Here is a 17,423-nt window from a genome sequence, read left to right on the forward strand (position 1 = left end):
CTCTTGCCGTTACTCTAGGGTTGTTCTTTACCTCACTGTAGACTCTGCATTGTGCCTTTGGAGTCATCTTGGCAGGATGCCCACTCCTAGGGAAACTGACTCCATTTACAAACAATGTGTCTAACTGTAGACTTGATTTGAGACTTTGTAATCCTTTCCAGCTTTATGCAAATCAACAATTCTTGATCTTAGGTGTTCTGAGTTCCCTTGTTTGCACGTGCGTGTCTGATTGTTTATTCATGATTGTAACTTTGATGAAGATCAGACCATATTTTAAGATAGCTTTATACATAAATACAAGTCATTCCAGAGGGTTGAAATTCCAGCTTCCTCCTCATTTCAGAACACAGCTCTTCCTGCCAAATTCAACCATAACTGCATTTGTTGCAACAAACAGTCTTTAATTCTCAGAGCCAAGTGTGTTACTTAACTATTTGTTTAGAAAAACTTTATTATACCAACAGTTTTATTTCACACACACACACACACACACACACACACACACACACACACACACACACACACACACACACACACACACACAAATTAGATTAAATCAAGGCAAAGCTCATGTCTTGTGCAGTTAAAGTGATGAAACACATGAGGAACACTGAGGTTGATAATGTTGCTGTAAGGCATCTGAGCTCCTCAGTCCAACTAACATGTCAGTGTCCTACTCTAGTTTGTCAGAGTGAAGTTTGTCGTATGAGACACTGGAGCCAGACAGCAGAGGCCAGAGCCTGCCCAGGTTTTCCAGGTGGATGTGAAGGACAGCAGGAGATGGACACGCAATCACATGACAGCACAGGTTGCCTCCTTGGATAGATCCTGGGGAAAAAGCAGTGTTATCCTGTGTGATAAGTTACCATCATGGGACACATGCTGTTCTCACGCAGGAAAGGCAATCTGGTTAGTCATGAACATGCAGTTAGGAGGAGGGTTCGCAAATGAGTCAGTTACCACACAGTGAAATAAATAAGCAGCTTCATGATACCAGTTATCCAGGGTCACCACTGAGGCTAGGTAACAGCACACCCTGGGCTTCAACCAAATACTTTTAGCATGTTACAGCTTATCAAACATGTATGAAACAAGCCATGCATTCTGTGACTGGTACACAGAACAACACACAGCGGGTACAAGCACAAACAGGAGAGAAGCCTCAGTGGGTCAGCGACACCCTCCTCACCTCTTGTAGAGCACACCCTCTGCTCTGAACTCAAGACACAGAACAACACTTCTTCTTTCTCTTTGGCTTCAGTGTAGGCAGGAAAGAAAAGGGAGGTCAAGCTTCACATTGTAACACTCGTTCCACAACAATGAGGTGATGGAACCTTTGTTTTCCCTTCACCTGGTTTTGTGACTCAGTGTGTTTACCTGTCTCCGAAAGTGCTGGATGTCACTGCCTGCAACAAACTCTTCATCAAACTCCAGCTCAGTCTCCTCATCAGCTCTGCCCTGCATACACACTCTGTGTTCAGCCATCTCCTGAAAGGCATCACATGACTCCTACAGTGAGTTACATCCAGCACCGAGCGTTAGCAGAGACAGAGGTGTTTGGGTTTAAAAACACTGATGCTTCATCGCTTCATCCTTAAAAATGCTTTGACTCTGGATCCATCACTGGCTCATACTGAAGGTTTGACTTTTAAAAAGGTCAGTGGCAAGAAAATAAATTCAAATGTGTTCAAAAATATAAATGTACTGATGTTCACTGCAGTGACTGGAGCAGTGCGTACAGGTGTATTCTGGGAGATGCAGTTTTATTCACTTACCTCATGGTTGGGGTTCAATAGGACCACCCTTACATTAGGAACGGGGCCCCAGCTCCTGTGACCCTGCAGAATCAGGTCCCCAGAATCAGCCTCTACCTCTGCACCTGCTGCCCAGATCTGACAAGCGCACACACACACACACACACACACACACACACACACACACACACACACACACACACACACGTTATACTATATTTGTGGGGACCCATCACTGACATAATGCATTCCCTTGCCCCTGACCCCTAACTTTAACCACCACAACTGAATGCCAAGCCCTACCCTGACCTAAACCTGATTCCAACCCTAAAACCAAGTCTTAACCTTCATGAATATAGTAATACAAGTCATACATGACTTGACACATATGATTTGTGTATGTGTCATAATATCTGGGCAGGACTGTATCGAGAGATTACATTTTGGATATCGACCAAGCCCACAACAAATCTCATCAACTTTCCAGTGATCTTGTCTGAGTTTTCCCTCTCTGTAGTGAGTCAGTGTTGGTTTCAGTTATTCCATCTGTCCTTGAGCCCCCCCTTTAAGACTGTAACACTAGTTACTCACTGTAAGTGTCTGCCCACCAGCCAGGACACAGGAGGAGGGGATGTGGAAGGAGATGTCTCCAGAGTCTAGATACATCCTCCGAACAACCCAACCACCCAGTGGCTGCTCCTGGAATGACAGGAGAACAACAAACTGTTAGAAAGTTGCATATAAAGCCTAGAAAGACATACTTCTATAAAATAAACAAAAACATAATAATTAGTGAGTGGGACTCTCTGGTTTCCAACTCTTGGAGCCATAATTGAGAAGTGATGATTCAGTGAATATAAAAAGGTGCAGTGATTTCAGCCTTTTAATCCAGTTCACTGTGCTAACTCATTCCCATTTTCCATCCACTAATAAAGCAAAGATGTGTGTGAGAGTAATGCAAACAAATTGCCTTCTGAAATGAATGACTGGACTGATGCTTCTCCTGATCACAGTTAGCTCAAGTTTTGTAGAATGGAGGCTCGAGTTTGGAGCTCAACTTCAGCAACATGCGTGATAACATATGTTCACAAAATGGGAAATTCAACCAACTAATGATGGTACTATTACAAAGTACAAATGAAGACAAAGCCAAAGACAAACCCATAATCCAGCTGCCTTACTGTCTCAGAGTTGTTCCTCAGTCTGACGTATCTTCCGTACATGTCGACCTCTGCCACGCTCACAGCCCCGTGGTCTGTTGAAGGACTCGACATTTTACAGGCAGGCGAGCTGCCAGAGGCTCCCTCGTGTTTGCGTTTCTTTCCTCTGAGTTTGCGGCTGCTGTGTTCGTGTGTTCGAGGGACGGACGTATGCTGGGAGGGGCTGGGTGACAGCTGCAATCTGGGAGAAAAATTTTGAAATAAAAGAAAAGCATTTAGAAAGTATCAGACCCCTTCACCTTATGTCACATCTTATGTTGCAGCCTCGTGCTAAAATGAAAAAATTATAATTTCAATCAATCTACAGTTCTTCATAATGACACAGATTCATTAAATAAGGACAAACTGAAATATCAAATTATTCAGACACTGAACTATGACAACTGAAAGTTATCTCTGGGTCCTCCCATTTCTCTGGATCATCTCTGGCTTGTTTCTCCACCTTGATGGGATCCACCTGTGGTAAAGTCATCTGATTGGAAATGATGGGGAAGACACACACCTGTCTATTCAAGGGAGTCTGAAGACTTCCTGAATGCCCTGTAGAATGCCCAGTCATACCTCTGTTCCTCCACCTCCAGCATCTTCCTGTAGGCATTGATCTCCATGTCCAGAGCCAGCTTGACATCCAACAGGTTCTCGTAGTCCTCCAGCTGGCTGTACATCTGGCTTCTCATATTCAGCAGCTCCTGCTCCTTCTGAGAGAGTTTCTGCTGCCAAACCTCCCGCTCCCTGTCCAGAGTCCTCTCAAGCTCCTGAAAGCGGCTTTCCAGCACCATTTTCTGACCGAGAGAACAACATGAGGAGAAATGTTAACAGCAAGACAGAACCATGTGACATCATTTACATGCAGTTGACACCATGTAACAGCAAAGCTGGGCTACATGTGACCACAATAAGGCATCTAATGCAGCAAAGGTACCACACACACACATCTGATTATCACACACACACACGTAGTACTATAGTCATGGGGACTAGAGAATGCATTATGTTAATGCTGAACATGAAGCATTCTCTAGTCCCTCACCCTAACCTTAATCACAGCTGAATGCCTGGCCCCAACCCTAATTCTGACGCCAACACCAAGCCACCTACAAACAGCCATTCAAACTTGTGGGATCCAGAATTTTGGGCCCCACAAAGTTGTTAGACCCCTTAAGTAAAGCAGTTTTATGACTATATAAATATAATGAAACAAGCACAAGCGCACACACACTGACTATTCATGTCAGTATGGGTCAGATGACAATGCGATCAATGTTACACTGATTTTTTTTTATAACTCAGAAGCCTGAGAAGTCAGATTAATATTTTTTTTTTATTTCCTTTGTCTCAGTCTGTTTGGGATTTAAGGAAAACTTCTTCCCGTAAGAACACCACCAAGTATAAGAAACTAAAGATCATCACATCTGAACAAAATGCCAAGTCTCAAGTCTAAGTCATTAAATTAGTGAACTTTACTTTGTCTGTTGATTTTGTGTTCCTTGGTCAGAGCCAGGCCAACTGTTTCCACCTGTTCCCATTGTTTTCCCATCAATAATAAGCAGATTTTCCCAAATAAAATAAAAAAAAAAATTGTATATTCCTTCAAAGGATGTCAAACATTGTTTAAAGACAAATTTTATATCTACACTCTAAAACCAAATTAAATCCAAGTGGATTGTCTGTGGTCTGACAATTGGAAACCGAATGTCAAGTTAGGGTTAGCAGGTTACAGTTACTACTACTACTACTACTACGTGGTGATGGAGGTTTGTGGACACACTTCAGATTTAACCTGTTGTTTTTTCACATCCTTCAAATCTTATGTTAAAATATCAACAATCTTGTTAAGTTCTGTTCATTTATACAAACACATTATCAAGTTGTTTCATTTTTTTTTCAATCTAGTTTTTTCCTACATGGGTCCTGTCAGGCTTTCTAACACATAAGGCTGCAGTTCAAAGTAAAAGTCAAAATAATCTCCTTTCCTAACCACTTTAAGAAAAATTCCTAAGGATGTAGGAAAAGACGATAGCAATGAAGAAATAATCTGCCTGAATTTTCACTAGACTTTTTTTTTTTTTTTTTAAAAACCAGCCTTATGATAACACATGGACGATAAATATTCCTCTGACTTCTTTGGCCACTTGAGGGTAGCAGAAACAAAATCTGAAATATATGTATGTACAGTATTGTTTACAATCAGTGAACAAGATGTTTGTGTCCAGCTGATATTTCCAGTTATCACTGCTTTTATGTTTCTGTCTCATGGAGCTCTCAGAAAAACATCTCTTTAAATGCTGCACTATGTTCACCAGCTAGTTGTTAGCTGTGTGCTAATGATTCAGCAACAAAAATTGTTACATCAAGTTACAGTACTTTTACTTTCATTACTTAGTGCAGATCCATCACAGGAGCATTTTATTTCGGGTCCTGTTGGGTCCCAGTGGACTCAGATTGGGTATGCATCCTCAAACATCCTTCAAGTCTGAACAAAACAGTTTATGTCTGAGTGTAAACAACACGTGAATGGGCATTTTGCCTCGTTTAGTAGAGGTTATCTTTGGTCCTGCAGTCCCAGCACCAAGTAAACTCATCCCAGACCAGCCTGTCTGCTGTCTCCAAACTGATAAAGCCTCCAAACTGCTGGTAACAGAGCAAACAAGCTGAGCCCCAAATGTCAAAGCAGCAGGGCTAAAGTGGGATAAGTAACTAAACTGAGGGCAACTGCGGAATTAGTGATTATTCTCTGTAGGGTCATCACTGCAAGTGACTTCTTTCACATTACACCAAGTCATTTGAGCAGCTGTTGATTAAAAAATATTTATTATTGCTGCTTTAAAGTTTCCCTATCATTCCTAAAAAGTATCATGAGAGTTTGAAATACTGTGTAAAGGTCAGTTTTTTGTTATTCATATCGTGTCATCAGTGGGTCATAGGCTCAATCACCTTTGTGTTACCTCATGCAGCGACAGATGGCAACATATCACAATCTCAAAATTTTAACTTTCTTACAAACTTTTAAATAGCACTTTCAGAAAAGTTGATACTGCCAACCTTTACACGCACACTAAGATCTTTAGATCTAATTATAACAGTTACACTTAGCATAATCACCAAACACCTACTATGTTAATGTGCATAGTTTATAGTTTGTGTATGCATGAAAATATTTCACTTTAATACATACTGACTCAGTAAGATGTACAGTCTTTTGCACATGTACTAATTACTGTTTAATTTCCATTTTTTATGTTAATAAAATGCATTAATTGTTGAAGAAAGGCTGATTTTTTTCAATGCGTGTTTGCTGCTGCTGCTGTATGTAGTTTTTTTTTTAACCCCAAAAACAGAAATCATCATTTGCCCGAGGGAGCCATAACTCTTGTATAACACTGTGCTTAAACAGACTGGCTGCTGACGTCGATCCATGATGCTTCTAACATTCAGCCTGTTAAAGAGGTTTGACATCAGCTGGTCCTTGTCAGTGTGTAGATGTCTACTTGTGTCATTTCTTATTTGATACGTTACCTCACATTATTGCAATATTTGTTTTTCCAAACTTTGACCATTATGTGCCTCAGCCCCAACATGGCAGCCTGATAATCAAACTGAATTGCCATTCTGTTTATTTAATTCCTTCTGTCTGACACTGTGTTCATGTTGGCTGATTTTTGTTCAGGCAGGGTCAATGTGACCTGTTCGGTCCAGTCAAAGAAAAGTCAGTGTAAGAGTTGCTGTTCTTCTCAAATCAAATGACAGCAGCTAGTGTCTCATCTTTGCTCATCATTCATCTGTTGTTTCTCCAAATGGCACAAACAGAAACTACAACACCAGACATATCTGAGTCACTAAACAAATAATAATACTGGACAACTGGGCAGCGACTCAGACAAATGGAACCAACTATACTTTCTACACAGGTGACATTTTGTTAACATCGTGTCAGACTGCACTTACATCTTTCTGGTACTGTTGCAGCTGGGAGGTGAGGGTCTCCACTCTGAGCTTAGTGGTTTCCAGTTCTTCTTTGGTGGCTGACACAACGTCGTTTTTCTCCAGTGCAGCCTGCTGGGCATTCTGTAACTGTATGGCAGAAAGAATTCAGTGTGAACAAAAGACACTTTTTAAAAAACCTGATGTGTCTGATGAATCTGGACACTTTTAAACGCATCATCTCAAGTTGTGAGTTTACACCTTTGAGCTGAAGGTCCTGTCGATCTCGTCTTTGTACTGCTGCAGCTGAGACTCGTGGTCCTGGCGCAGCTGCTGCATCGACTCAGCCAGTTTACTCTCAAACTCTCTCTGTCTTCCTGAGTCCACCTCCACTAAGCGGCTCTCATGTCGGCTTCGGATCTCCAAGATCTCCTACAAAATTAGTATCGTGTCAAGTATGAGGTGACACAGAGAAAGACTAGAACTTACAAAGGTTGAGGTGAAGTGCAGCAAATAACCAGTTTTGCGGCATGTCACAGAGAGAGAGAGAGAGCGAGAGAGAGAGCGAGAGCGAGAGCGAGAGCGAGAGCGAGAGCGAGAGCGAGAGCGAGAGAGAGACCTGCTCACTGATGTTCCTCTGGAGTTCCAGCTGTTCTTTGAGTGTTTGCCCTTGGTTCTCCATGTCCACCCTCCTCAGGATCTCAGAGCTCAGCTGGTTCTTGGTGTCTGACAGGATGCCCTCTACCTGGTGACAAACGCACAGTCTCTTCAAACACACAGTATGTATGCCATGTCTGTGTGTTCAGTACAAAGCTGAAGTCAAGATGAAGTTAGCTTAGCACAGCATAAAGACTGGAAATGTCTATTCTAACTCTAACTCTGTCTAAAGTTAACAACAGTCTACAGTCATGCTCGTGGCTCTGTGAGGCTGCACTAAATCACAGCAATGCTTTGGTTTAAATGCCAATTTCAAAAATGATAACATGTTTATGTTTAGCAGCTATAATGCTCACCATCTTTAACAATTGCTCAGTGGTACTAAACACAAGCACAAATACAGCTGAGACATTTAATGACAATCTGTCCAACAGCTGGGATATTTGATTCAGGACCAAAGTGGTGGACTGACTTACAACCGACTTGGTCTAGAGCTCTAAATAATTCTCCCAGCAGCTTAAGACAAAACAGTCATTTCTGTTAGTGTATGGGTTACATGAACAAGCACAGTGAACTAAATCAAACATTACAACTGCCAGTATTGTGTTGAAGTCTGTCAACCTGTAAACAAACATTTCCCCTTCAATTAACTTGTACCCAACCTTATCCCAAACCCCTCATCCTCTGAGACGGTTAACCTGACCTCAACCAGTTACCACTGCTCCTGCCCAACCTAACCCCAACCCCAGCCGGAGGGGAGACTCAGTTCTAACGAACGGGGAACAGACTTCCACAGAGACCAGAGGATGTATTATCTCACTTTATTCCATTCTTTATGCTAAGCTAGGTTAACCATGTCCTGACTCAAGCGTCGTACCCAACTCAGACAAAATGTTGAACCATTCTTTCATGGATAATCTAGTTTGTCACCACCATCTTTACTTTTATCATATTGACTGAATTAAGATATAGTCAAAGTCAACAAATGAGGGCTTTAAGGACCTCGCACATGGATGATGCATCATTACATCTCCAGTGAGGGTTAGCTCATACGTTTTCCAGCTGGCCCTGCACGTCAGTTAAGTCCTCCTTAAGTCTCCTGTTCTCAGACAGCAACTTGGTGCACTCAGCATCTTTGGAGCTGAGAGTAGCCTCAACTTTCCTCCACTGGGTCAACGCATTCCCCAGATCGCTCTCCTTCTTCTGGTTCCTGAAGAGGGACAAGACAATGAGACTTATGTGAGCCATAGGAGACCACTTGACTTATTTGATCTCAGACCATGCTGAACTAATGAAAAAATGAAACAATGCAGATCACATTTGCCAGCATGAGGTACCTTACACATTTGAAAGCAGAGACTAAAGCCACACATCGGCTGTGGCTGTAAATTTCAGGACAAACTAAGTTGGAGGAAACTGTCATGTTGCTTTGTGTGCCAAAAGGGATTCTTCTCAAGCGTTAGTTATTAGCGGGGGACCTGCCGCTCGGCCTATTCAACGCATCCCGAATTATACAGCTGTGCTAAGGATTTTTTTAGAAGTCTTTTCAGCTGTGTTCTGCAGGTGTGTGTGTCAAAAACAAAGCAAAGTGGCATCAAAGAAGCCCATTTCTGAGTGGAGCCTGGTGCAACATCTTCTCCGACACCTGCATGGTCGTGTTTATCCTAAAGCCAGGGTTACTACCTGGCTTGAAGTTTCCTGTACTCCTCGCAGATATTCCCGTAGTCGATTTGCAGACGGGCCCTCTCTCCGGCCAGGACGTCCAGGGACTTTCTGACATCGGCCAACTCATTCTCGTAGAGCCGCCGCACGTTGCTCATCTCCCGGCTTTTCGATTCATCCTTCTCCTCCAGCTGAAGCAGTATGGAGGACCGTTCGCTTTCAAGCTCTTGGACCCGCTGGATATAGTTGGCGAGGCGGTCGTTGAGGTGTCGAAGCTCATCTTTCTCCTGGATGCGGGACAGGCAGGTCGGGCTGGTGCTGGATGCGGACAGGCCGGTAACTGCGCTGCGGCGGGCTGCGGAGCGGCTGGTGCGGCCGCTGGAGGCGGCGGGGGTGGAGGTGGCAGAGGCCATGATGGCGGTGGGCTGGACACTCCAAGTCAGGGTCCACAAATAATCCACTTAATTTAGTTGAGTTTAAGAGACATACAAAACTGCGGGCCGTGCTAAAGTGCACCCAATCCGAACTAACACAAGTACTGGATGCGGTAATGCTTAAAATGATTAAAAGTCCCTCTGAACCACTTCCGTACAGTTCATCGACCACCACCGCACATGGAAGACCCGGGTCTGGTCCTGTGAACCTGTTGGTGGACGCTTCCTTGCATTAAAGACGTCCACAGCTGAAATCAATCTAATGTGACGAGTTGACGCACCGAGGACAAGTGAAGAGCAAAGGTACCGCGAACGGACCCGAAATGACACAGTATATTTCCGGGTAACATTTTCAAAATAAAACAATTGACTGAGGTTTTGCGTGTAATCCAAAGTATTGAAGTAAAAATAATAATAACGTATTTAAGAGGGAATCTAAGGCAAATTCTAATTTATTTAATAACATATTCTCAGTTTCTCACGTATTATTATTATTATTGTCACTGTGGGCTTTATCGTTGACAGTGTCTCCCATCTTAAAATTAAAAACATAACTTTGTTATTTTGCACCAACATTATGAAATAATATGTTAGCCTTAAAAACCACTGTCCATAAAGCACGTAAAACATAGTTTCAGTGATCTAGTGGATCAGCTCATGGGAGATCATCATTGCATATAAATAACAATATAAACCAAAATGATGCTTACTATACTATACTATACTATACTATACTATACTGTATATACTATACTATATTTACAATCTTTATCTACAGGTTAATGTTCAGCTCTGGTAAGTTCATGTTTAATGATCCATATGGTAGTAGCTGTGAAATGAGTAAGTAAATAATTTGCAGGAATGAAAGAGATAACACATTAGATAAGAAAACTAGGGATGAGGACCAGTGCTGATGAGAGTAAAAAATCCACAAGATTTATAAAAGCACCAAAATGTGGGGGAGGTGATTAAATTAGATTCGACCAAAGATGTTTTTAAAATGATTTAAACATGTAACACATTATATGATAGTATAATCACAAAAAAATGATGGAAGTAAATTATGTTATAAAACATATATAAAGCCTAGACAAAGCATGTTACGTTAATGGTAGGTTGAATTGCAATAGGACAAAGTAACAGTATGACAGAGAGTGGTTCTCAGTCTTAGAGTATGCACCTTCTTATGATCCGTGATGATAAATTGTGAAGTGTGAACCACTATATGACTGCTGTAATACCATGAGCTTTTTCATGACTGAAACGTTCGTATGACTTTACTTTGAAGGGATAATCGCAGGATTTCCGTTATTTTTTGGCGTAACTGAGCGTGCTTTGACTCCAGTGAGATTCCTGCAGGACATCAGCTGAGAGGGATGACTAGCCAAAAGCCGGCCGCTGATGTCACTTATCACAAGACTGCATTTAAAGGAAAAGTTCGTTTTCCCAGCTGTTTGAACGCAGTCCTTGAATCCATGCATCAAACACGTTTACAAGATACACAATGTTACCACATGCAGTCAGGTCAGCAGGAACAAAGTGTCTGTGAAACACAATGTTTTCAGTGAAAATTGTGCATGCATATGAGGAAATTCTTTTGAAATTATTCTGTGTGTGACACTTATTTTGACACACATTCTAAACTAATTAAATTAGTGTGAAGATTGTAAGTAATGACAGTATATATGATCATTTTCATTCGTGATTTATGAGAGTAAATTCAATGTTGTTGTTTATTCCTGGATGAAAGGGGGCGCCAGACCTCCACCACACACATTTCTGTTACTAGAATAATTTAGATTGTACAATGTGATATCCATCTATTGATATACAGTGCCAGGTATTCATTGGCTGCATCTACATAACTGTTATACTGACTGGTATATTGATTGACTGTGTAACTATATGTGCAGTTTACATGCTACTATACAACTGTATTATAATGCAGTCAATTCAGATACCTATATGAATAGAAAACCATCACCCATCCAGCCCTGCATATGTACAGCCTGTCTCCACAGAGCAGAGCTGTGCATAGTGAGGACCTGGAGGTCGTTTACTGACTGAAACTTTTTGATGTTCCCATTAGTCAAAGTCAAGACCAGTCCCCTCATATTCTGCCAGCTTCCATTCTTCACCTCATAATAAAAGCCTGGGGTTGTGATGGTGTGTGTGTTGGGTTGTGTGTGTGTGTGGTGGCCCTTTGATCCTGCCTCTTGATGGCAGGGAGCTCTGTTTGGCTCAGCTATGGGAATGATGAGAGTGTGTGTATTGCAATCAGGTGAATGATGGATGCTGACAGAAACTAGGCAACTGGATGTGAAACTGCTCTGACTGGGAGTTGAGCAGACTAGACTTCACTAGAACCTTTACTTCCATTCCAACCCTCATCTGTCTCTGTATTTTATCTGACATCTCCCACATAAACCTTTAACCCAGTATAAAGCTGGAGTTATTCTACATTTTCATATTGTCAACAAATCCCATGAAAAGACCAAAAGCAACAATGTGTTAGTCCATCTCTCAGCACTGTCTCACTTCCCTGTGCTGTCTGTGGCTCTCAGTTCCAAGCTTATTGGTTCCTAGTGTTTAACTTTGTAGTTTAAGTAACATTAGTGATGATGAAGATGTGATAGCTGTCTGGAATACATGTATGTTGTAGGTCCACTACAGTATAGCTTCATTCAGTTTTTAGCAAACTCTACTCAAACAGGGGGAAACTGTATGATTGTTACGGAGTATTTTCAGCAGCAGATTTGTTGTTTTAATGTGTTGTTTTCAGTTCAGTATGTAACTGAGTATAAATAAACTGCAATATATGTGATACAGAGGAATAAGGAACACCAGGCTTTACATTATTTGTTAATGGGATCCATTCATCATTTGTTTTGATCTGTTAATGGAATTTGTTAGAAATCCTAAAAACACACAATAACTCCAGACATATCCTTTAAACATGGGTCCGCACAGAAAATGTTGTGTGAAGATCATGATGTGATAAAATAGAAGTCACGATACCTACAGGATGGGCTTTAGACTTATATTATTATATATGATAATATGGATTCTGATGCATGAACATGAAAGATGAATTTTTAAAGTCAGTCAAGGCAAACAGAAAGGCCAGTAAGTACCTGAGTTTTTCTTTTTGTTTAATATATATGGATATACAATATAAGAATACACTGAGTCCATCCCTGGTCAGTATCACTAAAATGTTAATTAATCCTATCCATCTAACGTGGTTTGATTTGTTTTAAGCCCAAGAAGAAGCCAAGTCATTTGAAAAGCTAAAATGTTTAACTAATTAAACTCTAGTAAAAGATCTTTATTTAAGAAGCAGCTGCAACAAAAACCAGTGATACTCTTCATTAGTGAAATACCATTCTTTTATTTCATTTTTTAAATATTTCACATATCTACCTGTATTTTTAGATGAGAGATTTGATCCTTGTGGGCACAGATGACACTAGTATAACACTAATCTATGGAGAGATGATTCTTTTCAGCTACTCTTTGCTGGATGGGTTTTGTTGCTCTGCCTGTGTTCTGCTGGATTCAAGTCAGGGGACATATTTGCTCAGGTCATAGAATGTTTGTCATTGTCATGTTGGACTCATCTCTTCATTCAGTATTTGATTATAAAACTTGCCTACTTAGCATAAATGTCATCTCACCTACACCGTTTACTAATGCTACATGCCACAACCCAAACAAATTTACCTTGGTTTCATCTGATCCAAAGAATGAACTGCCAACACTCATCACTGCAGTGGTCACAGGTTGACTGACTGTCGCTGCAGTGGTCACAGGTTGACTGTCGCTGCAGTGGTCACAGGTTGACTGTCACTGCAGTGGTCACAGGTTGACTGACTGTCACTGCAGTGGTCACAGGTTCACTGACTGTTGTTGCAGTGATCACAGGTTGATTGTTGCTGCAGTGGTCACAGGTTGACTGACTGTTGCTGCAGTGGTCACAGGTTCAATGACTGTTGTTGCAGTGGTCACAGGTTGACTGTCGCTGCAGTGGTCACAGGTTGACTGTTGCTGCAGTGGTCACAGGTTGACTGACTGTCGCTGCAGTGGTCACAGGTTGACTGACTGTCACTGCAGTGATCACAGGTTGACTGTCACTGCAGTGGTCACAGGTTGACTGACTGTTGCTGCAGTGGTCACAGGTTGACTGACTGTCGCTGCAGTGGTCACAGGTTGACTGTTGTTGCAGTGGTCACAGGTTGACTGACTGTTGCTGCAGTGGTCACAGGTTGACTGACTGTTACTGCAGTGGTCACAGGTTGACTGTCACTGCAGTGGTCCCAGGTTGACTGACTGTTGCTGCAGTGGTCACAGGTTGATTGTTGCTGCAGTGGTCACAGGTTGACTGTTGCTGCAGTGATCACAGGTTGACTGACTGTTGCTGCAGTGGTCACAGGTTCACTGACTGTTGTTGCAGTGGTCACAGGTTGACTGACTGTCGCTGCAGTGGTCACAGGTTGACTGTTGCTGCAGTGGTCACAGGTTCACTGACTGTTGCTGCAGTGGTCACAGGTTGACTAACTGTTGTTGCAGTGGTCACAGGTTGACTGTCACTGCAGTGGTCCCAGGTTGACTGACTGTTGCTGCAGTGGTCACAGGTTGATTGTTGCTGCAGTGGTCACAGGTTGACTGTTGCTGCAGTGATCACAGGTTGACTGACTGTTGCTGCAGTGGTCACAGGTTCACTGACTGTTGTTGCAGTGGTCACAGGTTGACTGTCACTGCAGTGGTCACAGGTTGACTGACTGTTGCTGCATTGATCACAGGTTGATTGTCGCTGCAGTGGTCACAGGTTGACTTTTGCTGCAGTGGTCACAGGTTGACTGACTGTCACTGCAGTGGTCACAGGTTGACTGACTGTCGTTGCAGTGGTCACAGGTTGACTGTTGTTGCAGTGGTCACAGGTTGACTGACTGTTACTGCAGTGGTCACAGGTTGACTGTCACTGCAGTGGTCCCAGGTTGACTGACTGTTGCTGCAGTGGTCACAGGTTGATTGTTGCTGCAGTGGTCACAGGTTGACTGTCACTGCAGTGGTCACAGGTTGACTGACTGTTGCTGCAGTGGTCACAGGTTCACTGACTATTGTTGCAGTGGTCACAGGTTGACTGACTGTCGCTGAAGTGGTCACAGGTTGACTGTTGCAGCAGTGGTCACAGGTTCACTGACTGTTGCTGCAGTGGTCACAGGTTGACTAACTGTTGTTGCAGTGGTCACAGGTTGACTGTCACTGCAGTGGTCCCAGGTTGACTGACTGTTGCTGCAGTGGTCACAGGTTGATTGTTGCTGCAGTGGTCACAGGTTGACTGTTGCTGCAGTGATCACAGGTTGACTGACTGTTGCTGCAGTGGTCACAGGTTCACTGACTGTTGTTGCAGTGGTCACAGGTTGACTGACTGTCGCTGCAGTGGTCACAGGTTGACTGTTGCTGCAGTGATCACAGGTTGACTGACTGTTGTTGCAGTGGTCACAGGTTGACTGTCACTGCAGTGGTCACAGGTTGACTGACTGTTGTTGCAGTGGTCACAGGTTGACTGACTGTCGCTGCAGTGGTCACAGGTTGACTGTTGCTGCAGTGCTCACAGGTTGACTGACTGTCACTGCAGTGGTCACAGGTTGACTAACTGTTGCTGCAGTGGTCACAGGTTGACTGTCACTGCAGTGGTCACAGGTTGACTGACTGTTGCTTCAGTGGTCACAGGTTGACTGACTGTTGCTGCAGTGGTCACAGGTTGACTGACTGTTGTTGCAGTGGTCACAGGTTGACTGTCACTGCAGTGGTCACAGGTTGACTGACTGTTGCTGCATTGATCACAGGTTGATTGTCGCTGCAGTGGTCACAGGTTGACTGTTGCTGCAGTGGTCACAGGTTGACTGACTGTCACTGCAGTGGTCACAGGTTGACTGACTGTCGTTGCAGTGGTCACAGGTTGACTGTTGTTGCAGTGGTCACAGGTTGACTGACTGTTGCTGCAGTGGTCACAGGTTGACTGACTGTTACTGCAGTGGTCACAGGTTGACTGTCACTGCAGTGGTCCCAGGTTGACTGACTGTTGCTGCAGTGGTCACAGGTTGATTGTCGCTGCAGTGGTCACAGGTTGACTGTTGCTGCAGTGATCACAGGTTGACTGACTGTTGCTGCAGTGGTCACAGGTTGACTGACTGTTGCTGCAGTGGTCACAGGTTGACTGACTGTTGCTTCAGTGGTCACAGGTTGACTGACTGTTGCTGCAGTGGTCACAGGTTCACTGACTTTTCTTGCAGTGGTCACAGGTTGACTGAGTGTCACTGCAGTGGTCACAGGTTGACTGTTGCTGCAGTGGTCACAGGTTGACTGACTGTTGCTGCAGTGGTCACAGGTTGACTGACTGTTGCTTCAGTGGTCACAGGTTGACTGACTGTTGCTGCAGTGGTCACAGGTTCACTGACTTTTCTTGCAGTGGTCACAGGTTGACTGTTGCTGCAGTGGTCACAGGTTGACTGTTGCTGCAGTGGTCACAGGTTGACTGACTGTCACTGCAGTGATCACAGATTGACGGTCACTGCAGTGGTCCCAGGTTGACTGTTGCTGCAGTGGTCACAGGTGGACTGACTGTTGCTTCAGTGGTCACAGGTTGACTGACTGTTGTTGCAGTGGTCACAGGTTGACTGTCGCTGCAGTGGTCACATGTTGACTGTTGCTGCAGTAGTCCCAGGTTGACTGACTGTTGCTGCAGTGATCACAGGTTGACTGTCACTGCAGTGGTCACAGGTTGACTGACTGTTGCTGCAATGGTCACAGGTTGACTGACTGTCGCTGCAGTGATCACAGGTTGACTGTCACTGCAGTGGTCACAGGTTGACTGACTGTTGCTGCAGTGGTCACAGGTTGACTGTTGCTGCAGTGGTCACAGGTTGACTGACTGTCACTGCAGTGGTAACAGGTTGACTGATTGTCGCTGCAGTGGTCACAGTTGACTGTTGCTGCAGTGGTCACAGGTTGACTGTTGCTGCAGTGTTCACAGGTTGACTGACTGTCGCTGCAGTGGTCACAGGTTGACTGTCGCTGCAGTGGTCACAGGTTGACTGACTGTCACTGCAGTGATCACAGATTGACTGTCACTGCAGTGGTCACAGGTTGACTGTTGTTGCAGTGGTCACAGGTTGACTGACTGTCGCTGCATAGGTCACAGGTTGACTGACTGTCGCTGCATTGATCACAGGTTGATTGTCGCTGCAGTGGTCACAGGTTGACTGTTGCTGTAGTGGTCACAGGTTGACTGACTGTTGCTGCAGTGGTCACAGGTTCACTGACTGTTGCTTCAGTGGTCACAGGTTCACTGACTGTTGTTGCAGTGGTCACAGGTTGACTGTCGCTGCAGTGGTCACATGTTGACTGTTGCTGCAGTAGTCCCAGGTTGACTGACTGTTGCTGCAGTGATCACAGGTTGACTGTCACTGCAGTGGTCACAGGTTGATTGTTGCTGTAGTGGTCACAGGTTGACTGACTGTTGCTGCAGTGGTCACAGGTTGACTGACTGTTGCTTCAGTGGTCACAGCTTCACTGACTGTTGTTGCAGTGGTCACAGGTTGACTGTCACTGCAGTGGTCACAGGTTGACTGACTGTTGTTGCAGTGGTCACAGGTTGACTGTTGCTGCAGTGATCACAGGTTGACTAACTGACAAGAAATGACTGTTTAAGAACAGAATCAGTGCTCACAGGTTGACTGACTGTTGTTGCAGTGGTCACAGGTTGACTG

At 43.7% G+C, this 17,423-nt stretch overlaps 2 protein-coding genes across 3 annotated transcripts in view; one reads left to right on the plus strand and one right to left on the minus strand.

The window, feature by feature from the left end:
- The window catches only part of sh3gl3a (SH3-domain GRB2-like 3a), a 131,404-nt gene that overhangs the window by 58,763 nt on the left and 55,218 nt on the right, over positions 1–17,423 (plus strand). The gene's annotated exons all lie outside the window — the stretch shown is intronic.
- lmnl3 (lamin L3) lies at positions 507–9,947 on the minus strand. Of its 2 annotated transcripts, XM_071472959.1 has the most exons (12): positions 9,236–9,947; positions 8,606–8,762; positions 7,515–7,640; positions 7,157–7,327; positions 6,920–7,045; positions 3,536–3,756; positions 2,936–3,155; positions 2,346–2,453; positions 1,776–1,892; positions 1,378–1,488; positions 1,190–1,255; positions 507–828 (listed from the first exon to the last, which is right to left on the minus strand). In XM_071472959.1, exons 1-11 carry the CDS (start codon positions 9,625–9,627, stop codon positions 1,220–1,222), a joined length of 1,785 nt encoding a protein of 594 aa, XP_071329060.1. In that variant the 5' UTR covers positions 9,628–9,947; the 3' UTR covers positions 507–828; positions 1,190–1,219. The 2 variants fall into 2 exon arrangements, with proteins under 2 accessions (XP_071329060.1, XP_071329059.1); XM_071472958.1 differs by lacking the exon at positions 1,190–1,255 and having other exon boundaries at positions 656–828; positions 9,236–9,769.

The sequence above is a fragment of the Trachinotus anak genome, unplaced genomic scaffold (genome assembly GCF_046630095.1).
Source record: "Trachinotus anak isolate AG129_WGS33_773 ecotype Australia unplaced genomic scaffold, CSIRO_AGI_Tana_v1 ptg000042l, whole genome shotgun sequence".
Classification (NCBI taxonomy): domain Eukaryota; kingdom Metazoa; phylum Chordata; class Actinopteri; order Carangiformes; family Carangidae; genus Trachinotus; species Trachinotus anak.